The sequence below is a fragment of the Watersipora subatra genome, chromosome 2 (genome assembly GCF_963576615.1).
Source record: "Watersipora subatra chromosome 2, tzWatSuba1.1, whole genome shotgun sequence".
Taxonomy (NCBI): Eukaryota; Metazoa; Bryozoa; class Gymnolaemata; order Cheilostomatida; family Watersiporidae; genus Watersipora; species Watersipora subatra.
Window position 1 is genome coordinate 31,197,823 of NC_088709.1, and position 18,013 is coordinate 31,215,835.

At 35.9% G+C, this 18,013-nt stretch overlaps 1 protein-coding gene across 1 annotated transcript; it reads left to right on the forward strand.

The window, feature by feature from the left end:
• The first annotated feature begins 1,999 nt into the window (after positions 1 to 1,999).
• LOC137388123 (non-structural maintenance of chromosomes element 3 homolog) lies at positions 2,000 to 14,346 on the forward strand. Its single transcript, XM_068074635.1, has 6 exons — positions 2,000 to 2,011; positions 4,023 to 4,231; positions 8,262 to 8,344; positions 10,479 to 10,521; positions 11,739 to 11,919; positions 14,206 to 14,346. Exons 1-6 carry the CDS (start codon positions 2,000 to 2,002, stop codon positions 14,338 to 14,340), a joined length of 663 nt encoding a protein of 220 aa, XP_067930736.1. The 3' UTR covers positions 14,341 to 14,346.
• Positions 14,347 to 18,013: the final 3,667 nt, after the last annotated feature.

The window sequence follows — 18,013 nt, forward strand, 5'->3', positions numbered from 1 at the left end:
CGCGTTTTGGAGAATGCGCACACCGTAACACGCGGTGTGCGCATGCATAGGGTTAACTCTATTGCTAGCTGCAATAGAATTAACTCTTCATAGAGAGTGACAGTGTTCAGCTGCGAATAAATTAATCCGCGAATATGCATGAAAAGGCTATTTTCACGAAAATTAACTCCGCGAATAAATTCATTCTGTAGGGTCATTCGATCAGATAGGTTAGTTTTATGATATTGCGGTAACCTTTCAAAGACTTGGTAACATATTTACAGTAAATAAGTTTATTTGTGTTTTTTTATCAACATTATACTTACACAACTCTATCGAAAAATGGTTAAGTTTGTTGATGAGATTTCGGTACAAGGGTTTGTAACGGCCGTTAATGAATAATTTTTATGAGTTGTGTGCACATATTCATTTATCATAAATCTCTCAACCAATCACTTCGCTCGTTTTTGGTCGTGGTAAAACTGACTTTGGATGAGAAAGGCAGAGATCTTAGACACACGGTAATAGATAATACCAATGATTTAGAAGCTTCTATAGCATTGATAATACTAAAAGTGGCCAAATAAAAATTAAACTAGTTGCAAACTAATGAATCAAATAAGATTTAGCAGCAGTTAGGTTGGACCACTGTATTGAACCATAACTGTCACATACAACTTTTATTGTATTTTCCTGATAAATCAGGCTTGCTGATTCCGATTTTATACTCAAAACAAAAATTGGTTCACTAACTTTCAAAGTTATGAAAGCTTTTTACAGGGTTTTAATTTCGGTCTCGAAAACAACTCAATCGGTGCAGCAAGCTCCGCCCATATAGATATGTGACGTATGCTAGCTGCAGTTTAGGAGCAGAAGTTGGGGATGTTTAGTCCAATTCAGAATGATAGAGATGGGTGTCTCAAAACCCATTATTATCTAAATTCAGCCATCAAAATCTTCTCAGTCCTTTATGAAAGGACTGAGAAGACATTTAACATTTGAAATATCATCTCAGGACAATTTAAATTCAGGAAAGGTCATTTAAAGTTGCTTGTAACTTGTTACAGGATGTTTATAGGCTGAATGCCGAGAAAAGCACAAACTAGTGTTGGTATTGCCCTTTTTTGAGCTCATTTTTTTGGCGTCCAGCCAATTAAACATCCTGTAACAAGCCATTAGCCATTTTTAATAGTTTACCTTTCATAAAAGGCTAAGATTATTTTCAAGGCTGAATTTAGATAATAATAGGTTTTAAGACACCTATCTTTATCATTCTAAATTGGACTAAACATCTCCAATTTCTGTTCCTACAAAACTAGTAGACGTGACATATCTATGGGCGGAGCTTGTTCTGCCGAATGTGTTGTTTTCGAGACAGATATGGGTCAGGTATTATGGTGCTGGCTGCTGCCTGAGATGTTCTTCGACGTTTCGGCAAGCTTTCTGTTCTTATGGTTGGTGTCCGTTTTTTCCCAGTTTTTGGTTGAAGGTAGGTTGAATAAGCTGTAAATATTGTAGGTATTGCGTCAGATTTTAGCATTAGTTTTCTTCCAATACCTTGTGGAGCCTTGTAGCAGTCTTTCTGAAAATGTCCACTGCATAATACAGAGCTTGATGTTGAAGTCCAATCCTGTCTTCGCACCGCCTTCACCCAAGCATTACGGGTTTCAGCTCATTTCTCATTTGGAAAACAGTGAAACACCAGATCTTGGCATTTCTCAGGATCGCTTGAACATCCATACCACAGCGCCCGCTGCGGCTTGCCTTTTTCTTAGCCTAAACATTAACAATACATACATGTAGTAGAATGAATATCATTACATTACTTGGGATGAGACAAAAGAGGCATTTAATCAATCATGCCAAGCTAGATTACAACCCTATCAGCTGAGACACAAGTTGGTAATATGTGTTGTTGTAATCAGTCTAGACACTCTTTCTTTTGATAGCCCCAAGCATTCATTCACTTCACTTTCAATTCAGAATAATCATAGAAAGGTATGTTCGTTGTTATGAGACCATGATAAGACAAGTAAGTTCAGTTAAGTTGGTATTCAGTTTGTTTCCAGTAGTTTCTTACAACGTGAACCAATGATACAGTACACGTGCAAAGGTTAGGTTTACCATGTATTTAGAATTTTTATTGTGGGTTCACATTCCTTGGGTGTTGTAGTTTCCTCTGATGACATTTCACCAAGAATTTGGTTTTATCGTAATGTTTATGACTTACAAACTAGTAGGACAAGCATGCTTTCACTACTAAACTCATTGCTCAGCTGAATAGAAAGGTCTGTTGCTGTAATGCACATCGCTGCGACTTAATGTCTTGAGAATAACAGCCAATTATAGGCCTCACTTTTGCTCCATTGCAATGATAACTATTCGCCAATCTAGGATTTACTATATCTATGATCTTCACAATTACTGATTGCTAAGCGCAGTTGAATGCTATAGGCTAATGGATAATGGAAGTTCTGAATTCAAATCTTCTGTGAACTGGATTTTTCATAGGTAGATTTAAATCACTGTAAGTGAACAGATTGAGACTTAAATTTATATGGATAGATTATATATATATATATATATATATATATATATATATATATATATATATATATATACTCATGCTACAGACAGTACTGTTTCGACTATTGAAGCCTCATCAGTGCAGCTCAGAGCTTAGGCAAGGGAAACAAATCCCATTACCAATGAGAGTTGACTTCCTGCCATGAAACAACTAGGTTGCCTCACAGACTTTAAGAAAGTCAATGTGCTGGCACCAGAGTGCTCAAATCACAAAAGTGATGAGCTTTGCACAAAGGCTAATAGTGGTTTGGTGTTTGACATTGTCCAATATATCCAATGAAGGTCTCTCACAGTGCAGATATATTTGAGTTTAAATTTTGGAAACATTGCTCTGGCAAGCTACACATTATTTTGCCAAATTTATATAAAGGCTGAATGGTTTGGTGTTTTCATTTTTATATTTTTCTTTTGCACAGCAAAACAGTACAAGCTGAATGTCATATAGACTAGTAACTTAAACTGAGAGAGAAAATTATAATCAAAGGCCATTTTAGATGTTTGTAATACTGCAATGCACCCATCTTTCAGTATACTCTATTCCCAAAGATAAGAACATTTGTGGAGTGGTGTGAGGAAACCAAATGTATATCTGGACGATCTTCAGAAATATTTTACAGCATGTTTTCAACATATTAAACACATCAGTGTTAAAAAAAATCATGAGACAAATTTGAAAAAAACAATAATTTTTTAAGACGCTCAAAGGTATGGACCAACCAAAATATAATGCTACAAATAAATACATTTGCTGTGATCAAAAATGTAGGCTAACATAAATCGGTGTAAACAGTTTTATGAGAGCGGAAATTAAACATGAACGAGATAATAAAAACTATAGACAAGTTTTGAGCTACACAATCGCCTCTGGTTTTTGATTACCAAAAATCTGCTTATACGACAATAAACAAATACACAAAATAATTTGAACAAAACTTGCTATAAAGTTTCATTTCCTCGTAACTGCTATAGAATGAACATAGTTTTTGAGGGGCTGCAATTTTACGCTGAGTGCCTCACCATAATATTAAAAAGAGTTAGTCAGTGTTTGTGTGCTGGGTTATTAAACCACATCAAAATTTGTTACACGTGTTTAAAGATTATAGCAATGATCTTTTCCGTTAATGCACTAGTAACAATAACAATAATAATACTGTTATAAGTAAAATGACAAAAATTTTCTTATGTATCATAATACCAAATCCATTATTTCAACACAAAATATATTGCATGTATGCCCAACAAAAATTCAACATGATTGCAACATGTGCAACATGGTGCAATATGTTGCAACATGTTGCACGCACACATGCGTGCGTGTGTGTAACAGTGTGTAACAGTGTGTGACAGTGTGTGACAGTGTGCGACAGTGTGCGGCAGTGTGCGACAGCGTGCGACGGTGTGTGACAGTGTGCAACAGTGTGCGACAGTGTGCGACATAGTGTGACAGTGTGCCACAGTGTCCGAACGTGTGCGACAGTGTGCGACAGTGTGCGCCAGTGTGCGACAGTGTGCGACAGTGTGCGACATTGTGCGACATTGTGCGACATTGTGCGACAGTGTGCGACAGTGTGCGACAGTGTGTGACAGTGTGCGACAGTGTGCGCCAGTGTGCGACAGTGTGTGACAGTGTGCGACATTGTGCGACAGTGTGCGACAGTGTGCGACAGTGTGTGTGTGTGTCTGACAGTGTGTGTCTGACAGTGTGTGTGTTTGCATGCGTGTGTGTGAGACAGTGTGTGTCAATGCGTGTGCGTGCGCGCGTGTGTGCGTGCGTGTGTGTATGTGTGTATGTGCGTGCGTGTGTGTGCATGCGTGTGTGCGTGTGTGTGCGCGCTCGTGCATGTGTGAGTGTGACAGTGTGTGTTATTGCATGCGTTTACAAGACGTTGTGCGTGTGTGTATGTGTGTATGTGCGTGCGTGTGTGTGCGTGCGTGTGTGCGTGTGTGTGCGCGCTCGTGCATGTGTGAGTGTGACAGTGTGTGACAGTGTGTGTTTGTGACAGTATGTGAGTGTGCGTGCACGCGTCTGTGTGTGCATGTGTGTGTAAGAGTATGCTTTGTTTCTCATCATTATTAGTCTCTTTTACTTTCACACTATTTCTATTTTTGCTCACAAAATTAACTGTTTATTTTGGACTCATTAATCTGTTCAATTCAATTATTCCGTTCTACTAATATGTTCAGTTGCTAATAATATGTACCAAAAAAATTCTTGTAAGAAACGTGGACTGAATGCACGTTTATGTTAAAAACAGTAGGAAAACTGTCAATTGTTGTCAGTATTATTGTTATAAGTAGAAATTGATTGATTTTTTTATTTTTAATCCAGAATTAAATGTCTGCTGTCAAATAGACATAAACAAAAATGTGTAACATGTTATTTATTGTCATGCATGTATATCAGCAATGATCTCTAACAGGTAACTACATTATAATTGCTTACATAGAGTCAAACACGTGTAACTTACTCAATAGTCCCCATCGATAAACACAGCTGCTTTTTGTTATATATTTAATTTGAATGTGTTGTAATTGCTCTGAAGTGGAGACCTTGACAACTCATAGCTGAACGGTGTGGAAAAAAGGAATTGTGCTACCTATGAGAGAGTGCCGACAACTGCTAATTGAGCAATAGCTTAATGATCTATCACATTTAAAATCATTTCTTAGAGCATTCCAAATGGTAAAAACAGTTTTGTAGAAGGAACGGTTTTAACCAGTGAGAGCCATTTCAATAAAAAGGAAGAGTCAAATAATATTGTGTTATTTTTTTGAGTTTTATTTTGTTGTCTGTAGTTAAGTTTGTTTAGGCTCACTCAAACTCAAACGTAAACAGACACATAAAATGTTATTTTATGTGTCTGTTTAGCCTCTTCTTCTAATGTTGCCATAGTATCATGGATTCTCTTCATTCTCCTTGATAGTAGTGCTCACCTGATTGTTTAAAAATATTCTGTTGCTTTACTTCTGTACCAAGAATCTTTAGTTACTATCAAAAACTAGAAAAAATTGCGCATTAAAACCTAAAATGTTTTTATTTTTAATTGACAAATTAAAAAGTTAGAAATGATTTGTAAATGTTTTTTGTTGACATAAATGACCTTCATAGTGTGAGATATTAGATCAGAATGTATTTGAGGTCACAGTCTGACTTGGATACACTTGCAGATCAGACTGTATTTGAGGTCACAGTCTGACTTAGATACAGTTGCAGATCAGACTGTATTTGAGGTCACAGTCTGACCCTGCCTCTTTTATGAGCTTGTTCAGCTTTTCTACGTTTGTTTCACTTTGCCTTATGATTTTATGCTATCTACACTGAAATGGAGGATTGTAGCCATGTATAAATACAAACATGTTATCTGCCTAAATATTTGTGTAATTGCTCCTCTAAGCTTTCAGCGTATAGCTTGCTATGTACAATGTTCTGTTCACCATTGTATCATTCCAATGATGAAGGTAAAAGAATATAAAGGCAGAAGGCAAATCGCTGTAAACCTGTCTTTAGGCTATGGCCTTTGTTGTTAATTAATCGTTCAGCGAGTCTTAAAATACAGCCAAGCATTGATCTATGATTATCTTAACATGCAAGATTTTAGATGTTTGACATAAAATTGAACAACTATTTGCTTCTACATCCTTAGTAGTTTCCAGCATTCTTCATTCAAAGCCTATTAAATTATTGTAGGTTTGCATTTAAAAACGCTGGTAAGATTTAAAAATTAAACTAAAGCAAGTAATATCTCACCTTGGTTTTTCTAATATTTTACCTAACACTTAATAATATATATTTATATTAGTTGTTAGTTTAGATTCCCATTTCACGTATCTACATCAACCCACTTACCTCTGAACCTACATATTGCTGCTCTATAAAGTAACAGTATAAAACACAGAAAAAATTTAATCCAACGACCAAACACGAGCAAAGCGAGTGTTTAGGAGCTTTATGATAAATATGTGCACACAACTCCCAAAAAGTATCCACCAATGGCCATACCCAAACCCTTGTACCCAAGTCCCACCAAAAAGTTTAATAATTTTTCTGTGGAGTCATTTAAGTATAATAATGATACAAAACATATAAACCTATTTAAATATGTTACCTAGTCTTTGAACTTTCTTGACAATATCCTAAAACTTACCCATCTGATCGGATGATACATAACTAGAAAGATTAGTTTGGTCTAAATTCGCCCTTAAAACCTGACAAGCCTGTTTAATCAAAATTAAGACCGGCCAAAAAACTGCCCATAGAGCTGTGCCACAGATAGTAGAACCATTAAGCCGTGCGCATTTCACGATAAAAACGTGCAACTTTTACCAGTCTATGGCATTTTCCAATTGCCGAATGTTTCTGTAATAAACGTAGACCGTTTGAGGTGTAGACCAAAGACCGATTTACAGGTACGAAAATGTGGTTCACAGTTTATCAGCCTACGCTTTTTTGTCCAATTACCAAAGTTTTTATTAAATTATCTAGAGCATCAGCCAAATTTAGTTCTATCTTATGTTCAAGCTAGAGCCAAACTACAATATCCCTTCATGACAAGAACATTTCTTTAATTTGTTCCAGTTTGCAGAAAACATCCAGACACACGTGAATGCTAATGCTTGCTTTCTGTTACAGATCGCTGTCAAAATCATTCTACATTCAGCACAACCAACTTTTAAACTGTATATTACACAGCAGTTTGCCATTTTACTTGTAATATTGCATTTCTACTATTGCATGGGAGAGATATAAACATATAATTTTTTCCTTTCATTGTTGCTGTTTGTTTTACATAATAATACTCAGTACATTACAGCTACCATTGCAATTCTCCTATTGCACTGCAGTGCCATTTGACTGCTAATATTGCATTTCTCCTATTGCAGTGGAGAGATATAAACAAATCCTCTTTTCCTTTCATTATTGCTGTTTGTTACATAACATCCAGTAGAGTAGGCCTACAGCTATCATTGCAGTTGGGTTGCAGTTCTCCTATTGCAGTGCAGAGATATAATAAACACATTTCATTATTCCTGTTGTTAGTTAACTTATATACATTGCAGTAGGTTAGGCCTACAGCTATAATTAATATTTATTGTATTGTTGTAAAACGTAGGTTTGAGATAGTAGTATATTAGGTCTGATTTTTATACAACATTTTGTTTTGCATAATTGACCTTTTGAATTGTTTCAGAGAATTGTTTAGTAGATGTTGTAGGCGATGTAAATGACATGGACTAGGCAGCCTCTTTGTTTCTAGATAATGAACATGATTTTATGGACATTATTGACCATGAAAATATTGCACCAAATAATGCACACAACAGTATTGCTCCTCCCAATGCTGCCCCCTCCATCAAATTTCTCATTTTCAGCCTTTAGATTGTTCTGATTTTCAAAAACTGTGTAACAACTATGACAGGGAAATCTCTAGTTAGTATAATGAAATATTCTGTCTCCAGTTTTTTTCATTGTTTGTATAATCTATCAGTTTCAATGCTATTTATAATTGTTTGAAATATATAATATGACATACGGTGTGTTCTTTTTTAAAATAATAGTTCTTACTGTGACAGTTTTGCCATACGAAGAAAGTGTTATATGTTTTATAGGTCAAAGTTTCTTTGTACATCGATTAGCTAGTAGTAGACTAAATGCGCATGCGAAGGCATATCTCAGACTAAGATGATTCGCATTACAGGGGTGACACCGATAATCAGCATGCAGCCCTTCTCATGATCATACTCAGTATTATACTGATGGCTGGGGATGTAATAGGGGATGGTGAGTTGACCACCCAATAATACATAAATACTTTAGTTATTGCTGTTTTTTCTTCAAACAACCAGTAACACATAAAATGATGAGTGTTAGCGGGTTAACACTGCTGTTTAGAAATTTATCAACAGCATCTCAAGTAAAATATAAGTCAGCATTTACTTGCAAACAGTTTTCATTTGGCATAATTCTCTTTTTAACTAATGTATTGCATCTTCTAATGTATTGCACTAGTTCTCTCCTCTAACTAATATATTGCATGGGTCCCGTACCTAATGTATTGCACTAGTTCTTTCCTCTAACTAATGTATTGCACAAGTTCTCGATCCTATCTGATGTATTGCATGATTTCTCTTCTTTAACTAATGTATTGCACTAGTTATCTCCTCTAACTAATGTATTGCACTAGTTCTCTCCTCTAACTAATGTATTGCACTAGTTCTCCTCTCCAACTAATGTATTGCACTATTTATCTCCTTTAGCTAATGTATTGCACGAGTTCTCTTTTCTAACTAATGTATTGCACTAGTTCCCATTTTTAACTAATATATTGCACTAGTTATCTCCTCTAACTAATGTATTGCACAAGTTCTCGATCCTATCTGATGTATTGCATGATTTCTCTTCTTTAACTAATGTATTGCACTAGTTATCTCCTCTAACTAATGTATTGCACTAGTTCTCTCCTCTAACTAATGTATTGCACTAGTTCTCCTCTCCAACTAATGTATTGCACTATTTATCTCCTTTAGCTAATGTATTGCACGAGTTCTCTTTTCTAACTAATGTATTGCACTAGTTCCCATTTTTAACTAATATATTGCACTAGTTATCTCCTCTAACTAATGTATTGCACTAGTTATATCCTCTAACTGATGTATTGCACTAGTTCTCCTCTCTAACTAACGTATTGCATTAGTTATCTCCTCTAACAAATGTATTGCACTAGTTCTCTTCTCTAACTAATGTATTGCACTAGTTCTCATTTCTAACTAATGTATTGCACTAGTTATTTCCTCTAACTAATGTATTGCACTAGTTATATCCTCTAACTGATGTATTGCACTATTTATATCCTCTAACTAATTTATTGCATGATTTTTCTCCTCCTACTAATGTATTGCACTGGTTCTCTTCTCTAACTAATGTATTGCACTAGTTATCTCCTCTAACTAATGTATTGCACGAGTTCTTTTCTCTAACTAATGCATTGCACTAGTTCTCCCTTCTAATGTATTGCACCAGTTCTATCTCATCATCATCTCTCATCGGTGATTATAATTAGCAATAAGGCGAGTAAATTATATTAAACTATATGTATTATTACATTTAAGCTAAAAAAGTAATAATCTATAAAAGGGTTTTTATTACTCTACCTGAGGTAGGGGGAAGGAAGTGCAACCTTAGTGATAAGCAGCTCGGAGGTAGAGATGGGGATAAGGGAGTCCAGTGTAGTCTACTAAAACCTAAACTTTATCATGTCTGAACTAACGTAATTTCTACTGTCATGAAGCCCGACGCTGTCCGGGTTTTTCTTGTTTTTAATCAGATAGATCACAGCTTGCGTGCAGATTTTCAATCCAAATTGCTACACTACTTTCATGACAACAATCTATAAACACATTCATTGAGGGCAATTTTTTAAATGCATGCAAAGGGGCATATTTGAGTTTCTGATTGGATAGGTGTTAAGATACTAGGTCTCAGGAAGCAAATGGAGTTTTGAAAATAAATATTTTTGAGACTTGGAGGTAGGCATGGAGCAAGTGCGTGTGAAGTATGAATAAAACCAGCCAAAAAAGTGGAAACACGATGTTTGTGCAGACTAACAGACAGACACACGGTGGCAGAGTTGGATTTTTTAATATAAATATTATTTGTTTTGTTTTATTATTTACTTTCAATTTTACCAGCCTTTTCACTCTCACTTACGAAAATGTAATGTTTCAAGAAAATTTGGAAGTTCTTTGATAGAAACTTCTTCTGGTATGGAGTTATCATCTCTTTGCTCAAATTTTACATCAAACTATAGAGAATTTATATGTTGAGGTTTGACTGTACATCCTTTATCTATTTTCACTTCTGCTAATAGAAGATTTAAAACCGTGTTTTGTAATAAACTTACCATTTATTGTTGTAGATGATTTGTGGAAAGCTCTCAAGCATTTAGGACTCGACTATGAGTAAGTAAGCAAAACCTCTAGTCTACTTCCTGCTGAGCAATCAGACTTCAGAAAGCTCTTCCTTTTATATATCGGTAGTCCACACAAGTAGAACAAAATTATGTATAAAGGTTTCAGTTGCCTTTTTTTGTTTTTGTCCTAGGGTTTTTGATAAAAATCCATCTGTTGACATATTCTATACCTGCAGCCATTAGTAGCAACCATTTCTATAACCCCTTTGAGTAGTACTTTATTGATGAGGTTTCATTTGTATACACAGTAAAACTTCTGCGTAATGAAAAACTTTACATTCGAAATTTCTGAGTTACGAGATGTCTTTTTGTAGAAATATTGCTCCAACATACAAAAGATGATTGTAGGTATCAAAGAAAGAAATGTGTGTTGGTTCTTTTGTTTTAAACGGTTATTTTTCTACATTATGTATTCTCTGAGCTGTCAACCGTCTGGTAGCTCTTCCCATTGTTTATTATTTGGAGTTATCACATCGTGTATCACAGAAAGAGTAGGACGACTTTAGTTTCTAGTTAATCAAGGTCTGTGTTTTCTGAATGATGACATAATTTTTTAATCCGTGCCGCTGTAAGTAAATCTTTCTACTTCAGTTCTTGAAACATTTATTCTGGACAGAATGAAGACAGTGATGCAACTCACACCTTTGATTGCCGTCCTCCGACATCTCACGGTTTTTGCTTAGCCACGTTCAGACGGCCAACGTCAAAGATAAACAACCAACCTATCTGTAGTTTCCATTCGTTACTTCTCTGTTCTTTTTTGCATGCTTACTTTTTCTGTGTATTATGTAGTAATATAATTCTAACATGTATTTGTTACAGGTTTTAACTACTATTTATAATTTATACAAATGTTATCTCCATGTTATGTGAGGGTTTTGGAATGGATTGGAGCTTTTACATGGTGACATTCATTCCTACCTACAAAACTCTCTACTCACAAAACGGCTTTCAAGACAGATTAATTTTGTAAGGGGTCTACTGTATGAGTGTCTGTCTGGTCCAGCTCTGTGCTTCAGCATGAGGCTGGATCAGAAAGAAGCTGGCCCTGTGATTGTGATGGACACACAATGCTGCATTTTGTAGCAGCACCCTCTTTACCGGTATTTTCACATTTTGTTTGTGAGATGTTTATACTTGTTCTCCTTTCATCTTTCAAATCCCATTGATCACGGCATCAATGCGATATTGGAAAATATTTTTTAGAAAACCAGACAATGAGGTGTTCGGAGATGTGAAGAAGCTGGTGACGCAGGAGTTCGTGCAGCAAGGCTACATTGTTTATAGCAAGCTGCCTGAAACTGACCCCGCCAAATATGAATTCAAGTGGGGCACCCGTGCCCAGCTTCTCACCACTAAGGATGATGTGCTTAGCTTCGTCTGTCAGGTAAATATATTTAGAAATTGTTTGAGGTAGATTTAGAGCAAACTTATTTGTTTTAGTGTGATCTAGTAATCAAGCAAACTTCTTTCGCTGCTAGGCCATAGTTGCTGATACACAAAACACCATCATTACAAATTACAGTCGTATTCATAAATATTAAAAGTCTTGGTATAATTGAATAGTTCAAATAAGAGGATTATTACTAAATCATAAGTCTAATATTTTTGATGAACCCAACACTTCATGTATCAAATTGAAGCTGAGACTCTATTCTTTTCAATATGATAATTTCATAAAAATTTTAAGTACTTCTCTCATTTTCATTGTCGAGTTAGTTTTTAGTAAATTTCACTAAATCTTCTTATTTGATCTTTTAGCCACAATTTTATTCCAAACCACCTGAGAGAGAAATTTTGATCTTTAAACAAATTTTCAACATTGTGCAAGAGAACAAAAGAAATTAAAAGCCTTTAATGAGCGCTAAGTAGTCATGAACTATTACAAAGGAGGAGCATATTTTGCACAATTTTTAATTATAAAACAAAAAGGGTGTTAATATTTTCGAACATGATGTTTTTAACCATGCATATTGTTAAATCATTTTCAGCAGTCAGAATTTATAATTCAGCCTATGAACACATATGAATTCTACACATACATATATATTGGTCTGAAAATAATTGCATCTTCATAAATATAAATATTGCCTGTAATTGCTATATATGACTTTTGAATGACAAGTTAATTTTCAATAAAAGCCAAGATTTTGTGTTTCCTATAAACTGGAAATGTTGGAGGGATGATTCATTTTATTAATATGGCTGTTGCTATTACCCAGCTGCGAATTTTCCTGTCACCTATGCTGCCAGTAAAAACTTTGCTGTCTCAGATATTTTATGTCAGCCGTTCTTATTCTATATGAGATAAATGTACCCCATACCCCATTGCAGATGTAGCAAGTGACGTATTTGGATGTTTGTGTATGAACAAGGTCTGGAGAGCATTATCTCATTCCTAACTCACTGTTTTCTCTCCCTCTCTTTCTCCCCCTCTCTTTCTCCCTCTCTCTTTCTCCCCCTCTCTTTCTCCCCCTCTCTTTCTACCCCTCTCTTTCTCCCCATTTCTCTCTCTCCCCCTCTCTCAACCTCTCTTTCTCCCCCTCTCTTTCTCCCATCTCTCTCTCTCCCCCTCTCTCTCTCCCCCTCTCTTTATCTCCCTCTCTCTCCCCTTCTCTCTCCCCCTCTCTTCCCCTTTTCCCCTCTCTTTCCTTCCCTCTTTCCTCCTCTCTCTCTGTCCCCTCTCTCTCCACTCTCTCTCTCCCCCCTCTCTGCCCATGTTTCTCTCCTCATGTCTCTCTCTGCCCCTATCTTTCTCCCTGCTCTTTCTCTCCCCCTCTCTCTCTCTCTCCCCCTCTCTCCTCTCTCTCCCCTTCTCTCTCTCTCCCCTCTCTCTCGCTCTCTTTATCTCTCCCCGTTCTCTCCTCCTCTTTTTCTCTCTCTTTTCGCCCTCCTCTCTCTCCCCTTCCTCTCTCTCCCCCTCTCTCTCTCTTTCCCCCTTTCTCTCCCTCCTCTTCTCTTTTCCCCTCTCTCTCTCCCTCTCTCTCTGCCCTTATATTTCTGCCCCTATCTCTCTCCCCCTATTGCTCTCCCTTTTCTCTCCTCCTCTCTCCTCCTCTCTTTCTCTATCTTTTCTCCCTTTCTCTCCTTTTCCCCTCTCTCTCTCTCCCCTTTCTCTCCCCCTTTTCTTTCCCCTTCTCTCTGGCTCTCTCCCTCTCTATCTCTCTCCCTCTCTTTTCCCTACTCTCCCTTCCCCCACTTTCTCTTCCATTCTCTTATCCCTACTCTCTCTCCCCTTCTCTCTTCCCCCTCTCTCTTTCCCCCCTTTTTCTACCCCTCTCTATCTCTTTCTCTCCCCTCTTTCACCCCCTTTCTTTCTCTCCCCATTTTCTCTCCCTTTCTTTCTCCCCCTTTTTTTCTCTCTCTCTCCTTCCCTTTCTCTCCCTCCTCCCTTTCTATCCCTCCCTTTCTCTTTTTTCCATTTCTCTCTGTTCCTTTCTTTCTCTCTTCTTTTCTACCTCTCTCCTTTTAGGTCTTTTTTATTTCTCTCTCTCCCTTTCTCCCTCCCACCCGTTTTATCTGTCACTCCTTCTATCTTTTGCTCTATGTCGCATCCGAATTTACGAAAGGAAATATTTTATTCATTTGATAGGAATTATTACTGGTCACAGTGGCGTATGTATGACCTCATTATTAATTCCATAGGTAATAATCGTCGCCTTTGATCATTCAGATATACGATCAAATGGAGATGTTTGAATGGCCGATACAATATGACGCAATACACGGGGAGGGTGCTGCTGCCGCAGCTAAGGCAGCCTATCCTAGTGCTTCACAGTCACAAGAATCATCTATGGAGACAGACTAGGTTTAATGATGCAATGCTCTACTTTGTCCCACCATATCCTGCTGACTCTATTTTTTGTTACAAACTTCAATTTTTTCATCCAACTGCTAGTTATTATCAGTCTTGTATATTATCTACTGTAAATAGTGTATATGTATCTGTAAATACATGTATGTGCATTACAGCTAGATTAATACAGTTAAGTTTTTCAATATCTGAAATTGCTTTAATTTCATTATCACTGTGCATCAGCGTATCTTATTGGTATACCTCATTCCTTGAGTTTTTTCAGCATCTACAAAGGTTGAGGATGCATAGCTAATGTGTGGAGATTCTTGTGGTCTGTTGCTTGTTCTCCCCTTGTTCTGCTTCTTATTCCGTTATAGTCATCTAAAGAGGTTTTAGATTGAACTTGTATTGTGCTTTCAAAACGTTCATAAATAGGTAGTTTTTTTAAAGCTTTTTTAAAAGAATTATTCATGTCGAGCTGAAGATGATCTATATTTGGCAGTTTAGTTTTTTGCAAATTTCCTTTACTGGAATTCTTCAGATGGCTATTGTCAAATCGTTACATGTGACTCAATCGAGTATTATGGACAAGAGTATATAATATAAAGTATTGCTGCATAATAGGTTACTAGCAATCTGAGAAAACTTTCTGCAAAGGCAAATATTGATACTTTCATGGTTTAGCATTCTAATCATCTAACTGCTGTGATAATTGGAAAGGAATGACTATTATAATGATATAAGCATTGATTCTGGTGGCATTTAACATTGGTATCAGAAGTTGTCTCACTGTTGTGGAAAATGAAAACAGCCTGATTGTTCTTGGCATGTTGGTGTTGGTACAGCCATTGGAGTGATTGAAATTGTTGCTTTAGTCCTAGTTTTTATTCTGCCAGTTTACTGTAAGAGAACAATATCAGTAGCTTGCTGGTTCAGTCGGCGACCTTTGAAGGTCTTATACATAGATTTATAGATTTGTGTGCTACGTTTATAGTATTTTATAAAAAGTAATTATTTAGCACGTGCTTCATGGCAGTTTATCAACCATTTTCATATAAAGAATTTGACACAGACTGAAAATACGATTTGCAAAAATAGCTGCGCCTTGGTCAAACCAGCCTTCTAATTTACAGTGAATGTCAGCCACCACATGTATTTGTAATCGTTTCTTTATCTTTAAGAGAAATTTAAATGTACAGAAATTTCTGAGTCTCAGCTTCAAAGAGTAGACAGTTCTTGTCAATTTAATCATTTATTTGGTAGGGAAATGCATCGTCGATTGTTTGGGATATGCTCAAATGTGGGGCATTTATTTGTAAACATGCATTTGGATTAACAGAAAGTGTTGTTTGAATGAAGAACTATGGGATAAAATTAACTATTATTGTTATGTTGGGACTTGACTGAATGGCGTTTCTAACTAAGCATACAATGGCCTAACAATATGCCAGTTGACAATTGCTATTATTTACTGAGCACATCGCTGCCCTTTTAGCTGCACAACTTGCTTAGCATATTGCTTCACCGTTAACAATTGCAGCCTACAATCAATTGCAGAGCAACTAACCATGACTAGCTTTGTTCCATTTTTATATGTACACTGGCAATCTTGAGCATCTTGAGAGGTCATCATGTTTATTTACAGTAACTATGTGGGCAATTATGCTTAGACTAGCTGTGTTGTCCAGGTAATAACAAAGTCTTTGGACAGAAAATTTACTTGCATTCAATATATAATATAACAAAATTTGCCATTCTAACTTTCAAACTACCCATCATGATGGAAGTGTTTTGTGTAGTCAAAATAAACTAACAGAGAAAATAAAAAAACCTGTAAAAGTATTCAAACTTTGTCAAACAACTGTAATTTTCAAACTTCATATCGGGTTAGCCAGTTGTGGTTAGGTGCGCTTATTTACAAACTTGCTGTTGCAATCTTCGTGAGTTAAAATTTCTAGATGTTAACCAGTTTAACTGAACAGACAACAAACGATGACAGACATACATTGAGACTTATACATGTACATCTACTAAAATATAAATATATGCTACAACAATCCATATATGCACACAGATTATATATATTAACAGTATATATTTATATATATTGTATATTTATATACACCATATATTTATATACAGTGTATCTTCATATACAGTGTATATTTAAATACAGTGTACACTTGTAGGTATATATATATACAGTGAAACTCGGATAACTCAAACTTCAAGTTACCGAGCAAAAGTGTTCGAATTATCAGAGTGTTCAAGTTATCAGAGCACTGTCACAAGTTCATGTATTTACTTATTTATTAGTAGATACATGAACATATACAAACTATAATATAAATCAAAAGCACAAATGGCTTGTTTCAAATTAAATGCTTCTAATGTAAAGTTTAAAACGTTTTTATCAAAAAGTATAGAGATTTTTCTATCACTTGAGATTGGTTTGTTGTTTGAGGTGATGTTATTGCCAGGACGTTTTTTACATTGACATTGGCAAAACTTGATCGTTGCTGAAATGCTCAAAAGAAAAGACATCTTTTTTCTTTTGAGCGTTTTACCCACGATCAATTTTGCCAATATTTCTTGAAGTTTATGCAAAGATTACCTTACTTTACCTGGCATTCGTTAAGAGCAACACTCCGAGGCAGTTCAATTAAAAGTTTTACGAGGTTTTACGGTACATTGTATATCACTGACGTTTTTTGAATGGATACTTATTGAATGTACACACATATTCTGTGTTTAAGTCAAACGATGAATAGTTTTTTTTAGCTAAGACAACGTATACGTTTAATTACAACAATTTTTAAGACGTTTTAAACATTCAACATTCCGACGTTGATTCAACACGGAATCAACGTCGGAAAACTATTCATCACGGGCTAGCTGGGTCACGCACTCAAGGATTTTCGCCACGCAAATACAAAACAAAAACAACATGCTGTTTTTGTTTTGTATGTGCGTGGCGAAAATCCTTGCGCCCGTGACCCGGCTAGCCCGTGCTATTCATCGTATAGCAGTTTAAATCAAATTTCACCAAACCTTTAGAACAGTCGTTGACAAAAATATTTTGCCGATGGAGGTAGTAACGATGCTTATGGATTACGAAAAGTTGAGGTTTACCCCTATGGCTTGGAATAAAGTGATATTCCAAAGCAATAGCAACCGTTTCGGTAGCCGTTGGGCAAAAAACAGTTCGAATTAACAGTGTTGAGTTCGAGTTATATAGAGCCATTTATCATTGCGTGGGAACGGACCAAGCAAATCCAGTCGAGTTAACCATGTGTTCGCAATATCCGAGCGCGAGTTATCCATGTTTCACTGTATATATATATATATATATATATATATATATATATATATATATGTATATATATACAGGTGATATTTATATACAGTCTATATACATTATTATATTATTATGCATTATATTATATTTATATACATGGTATATCTATACAGAGTTTATATTTATATGTAGTGTATAAACAAACTTGTACATATTAACAGTGTATATAGATATTCAATGTTAACTTGTGCTTTTTTGTAGCTATTATGTTATCAAATAAATTATTGTTATTGTTATGATCAAGTTGTCTTTGCCTTGTTAGGCTCGTAGATTTCCCTTGTTTTCCACTTAACTCATAATATTTCACTAATGTTCTTTTAGTGTTGT

Excerpts from the sequence above, each read along its gene's own strand:
- LOC137388123 (XM_068074635.1), top strand. Across the intron at positions 8,345-10,478 it reads TGGGGATGTAATAGGGGATG|ATGATTTGTGGAAAGCTCTC; the intron begins GTGAGTTGACCA and ends TTATTGTTGTAG. Across the intron at positions 10,522-11,738 it reads CATTTAGGACTCGACTATGA|AAAACCAGACAATGAGGTGT; the intron begins GTAAGTAAGCAA and ends AATATTTTTTAG.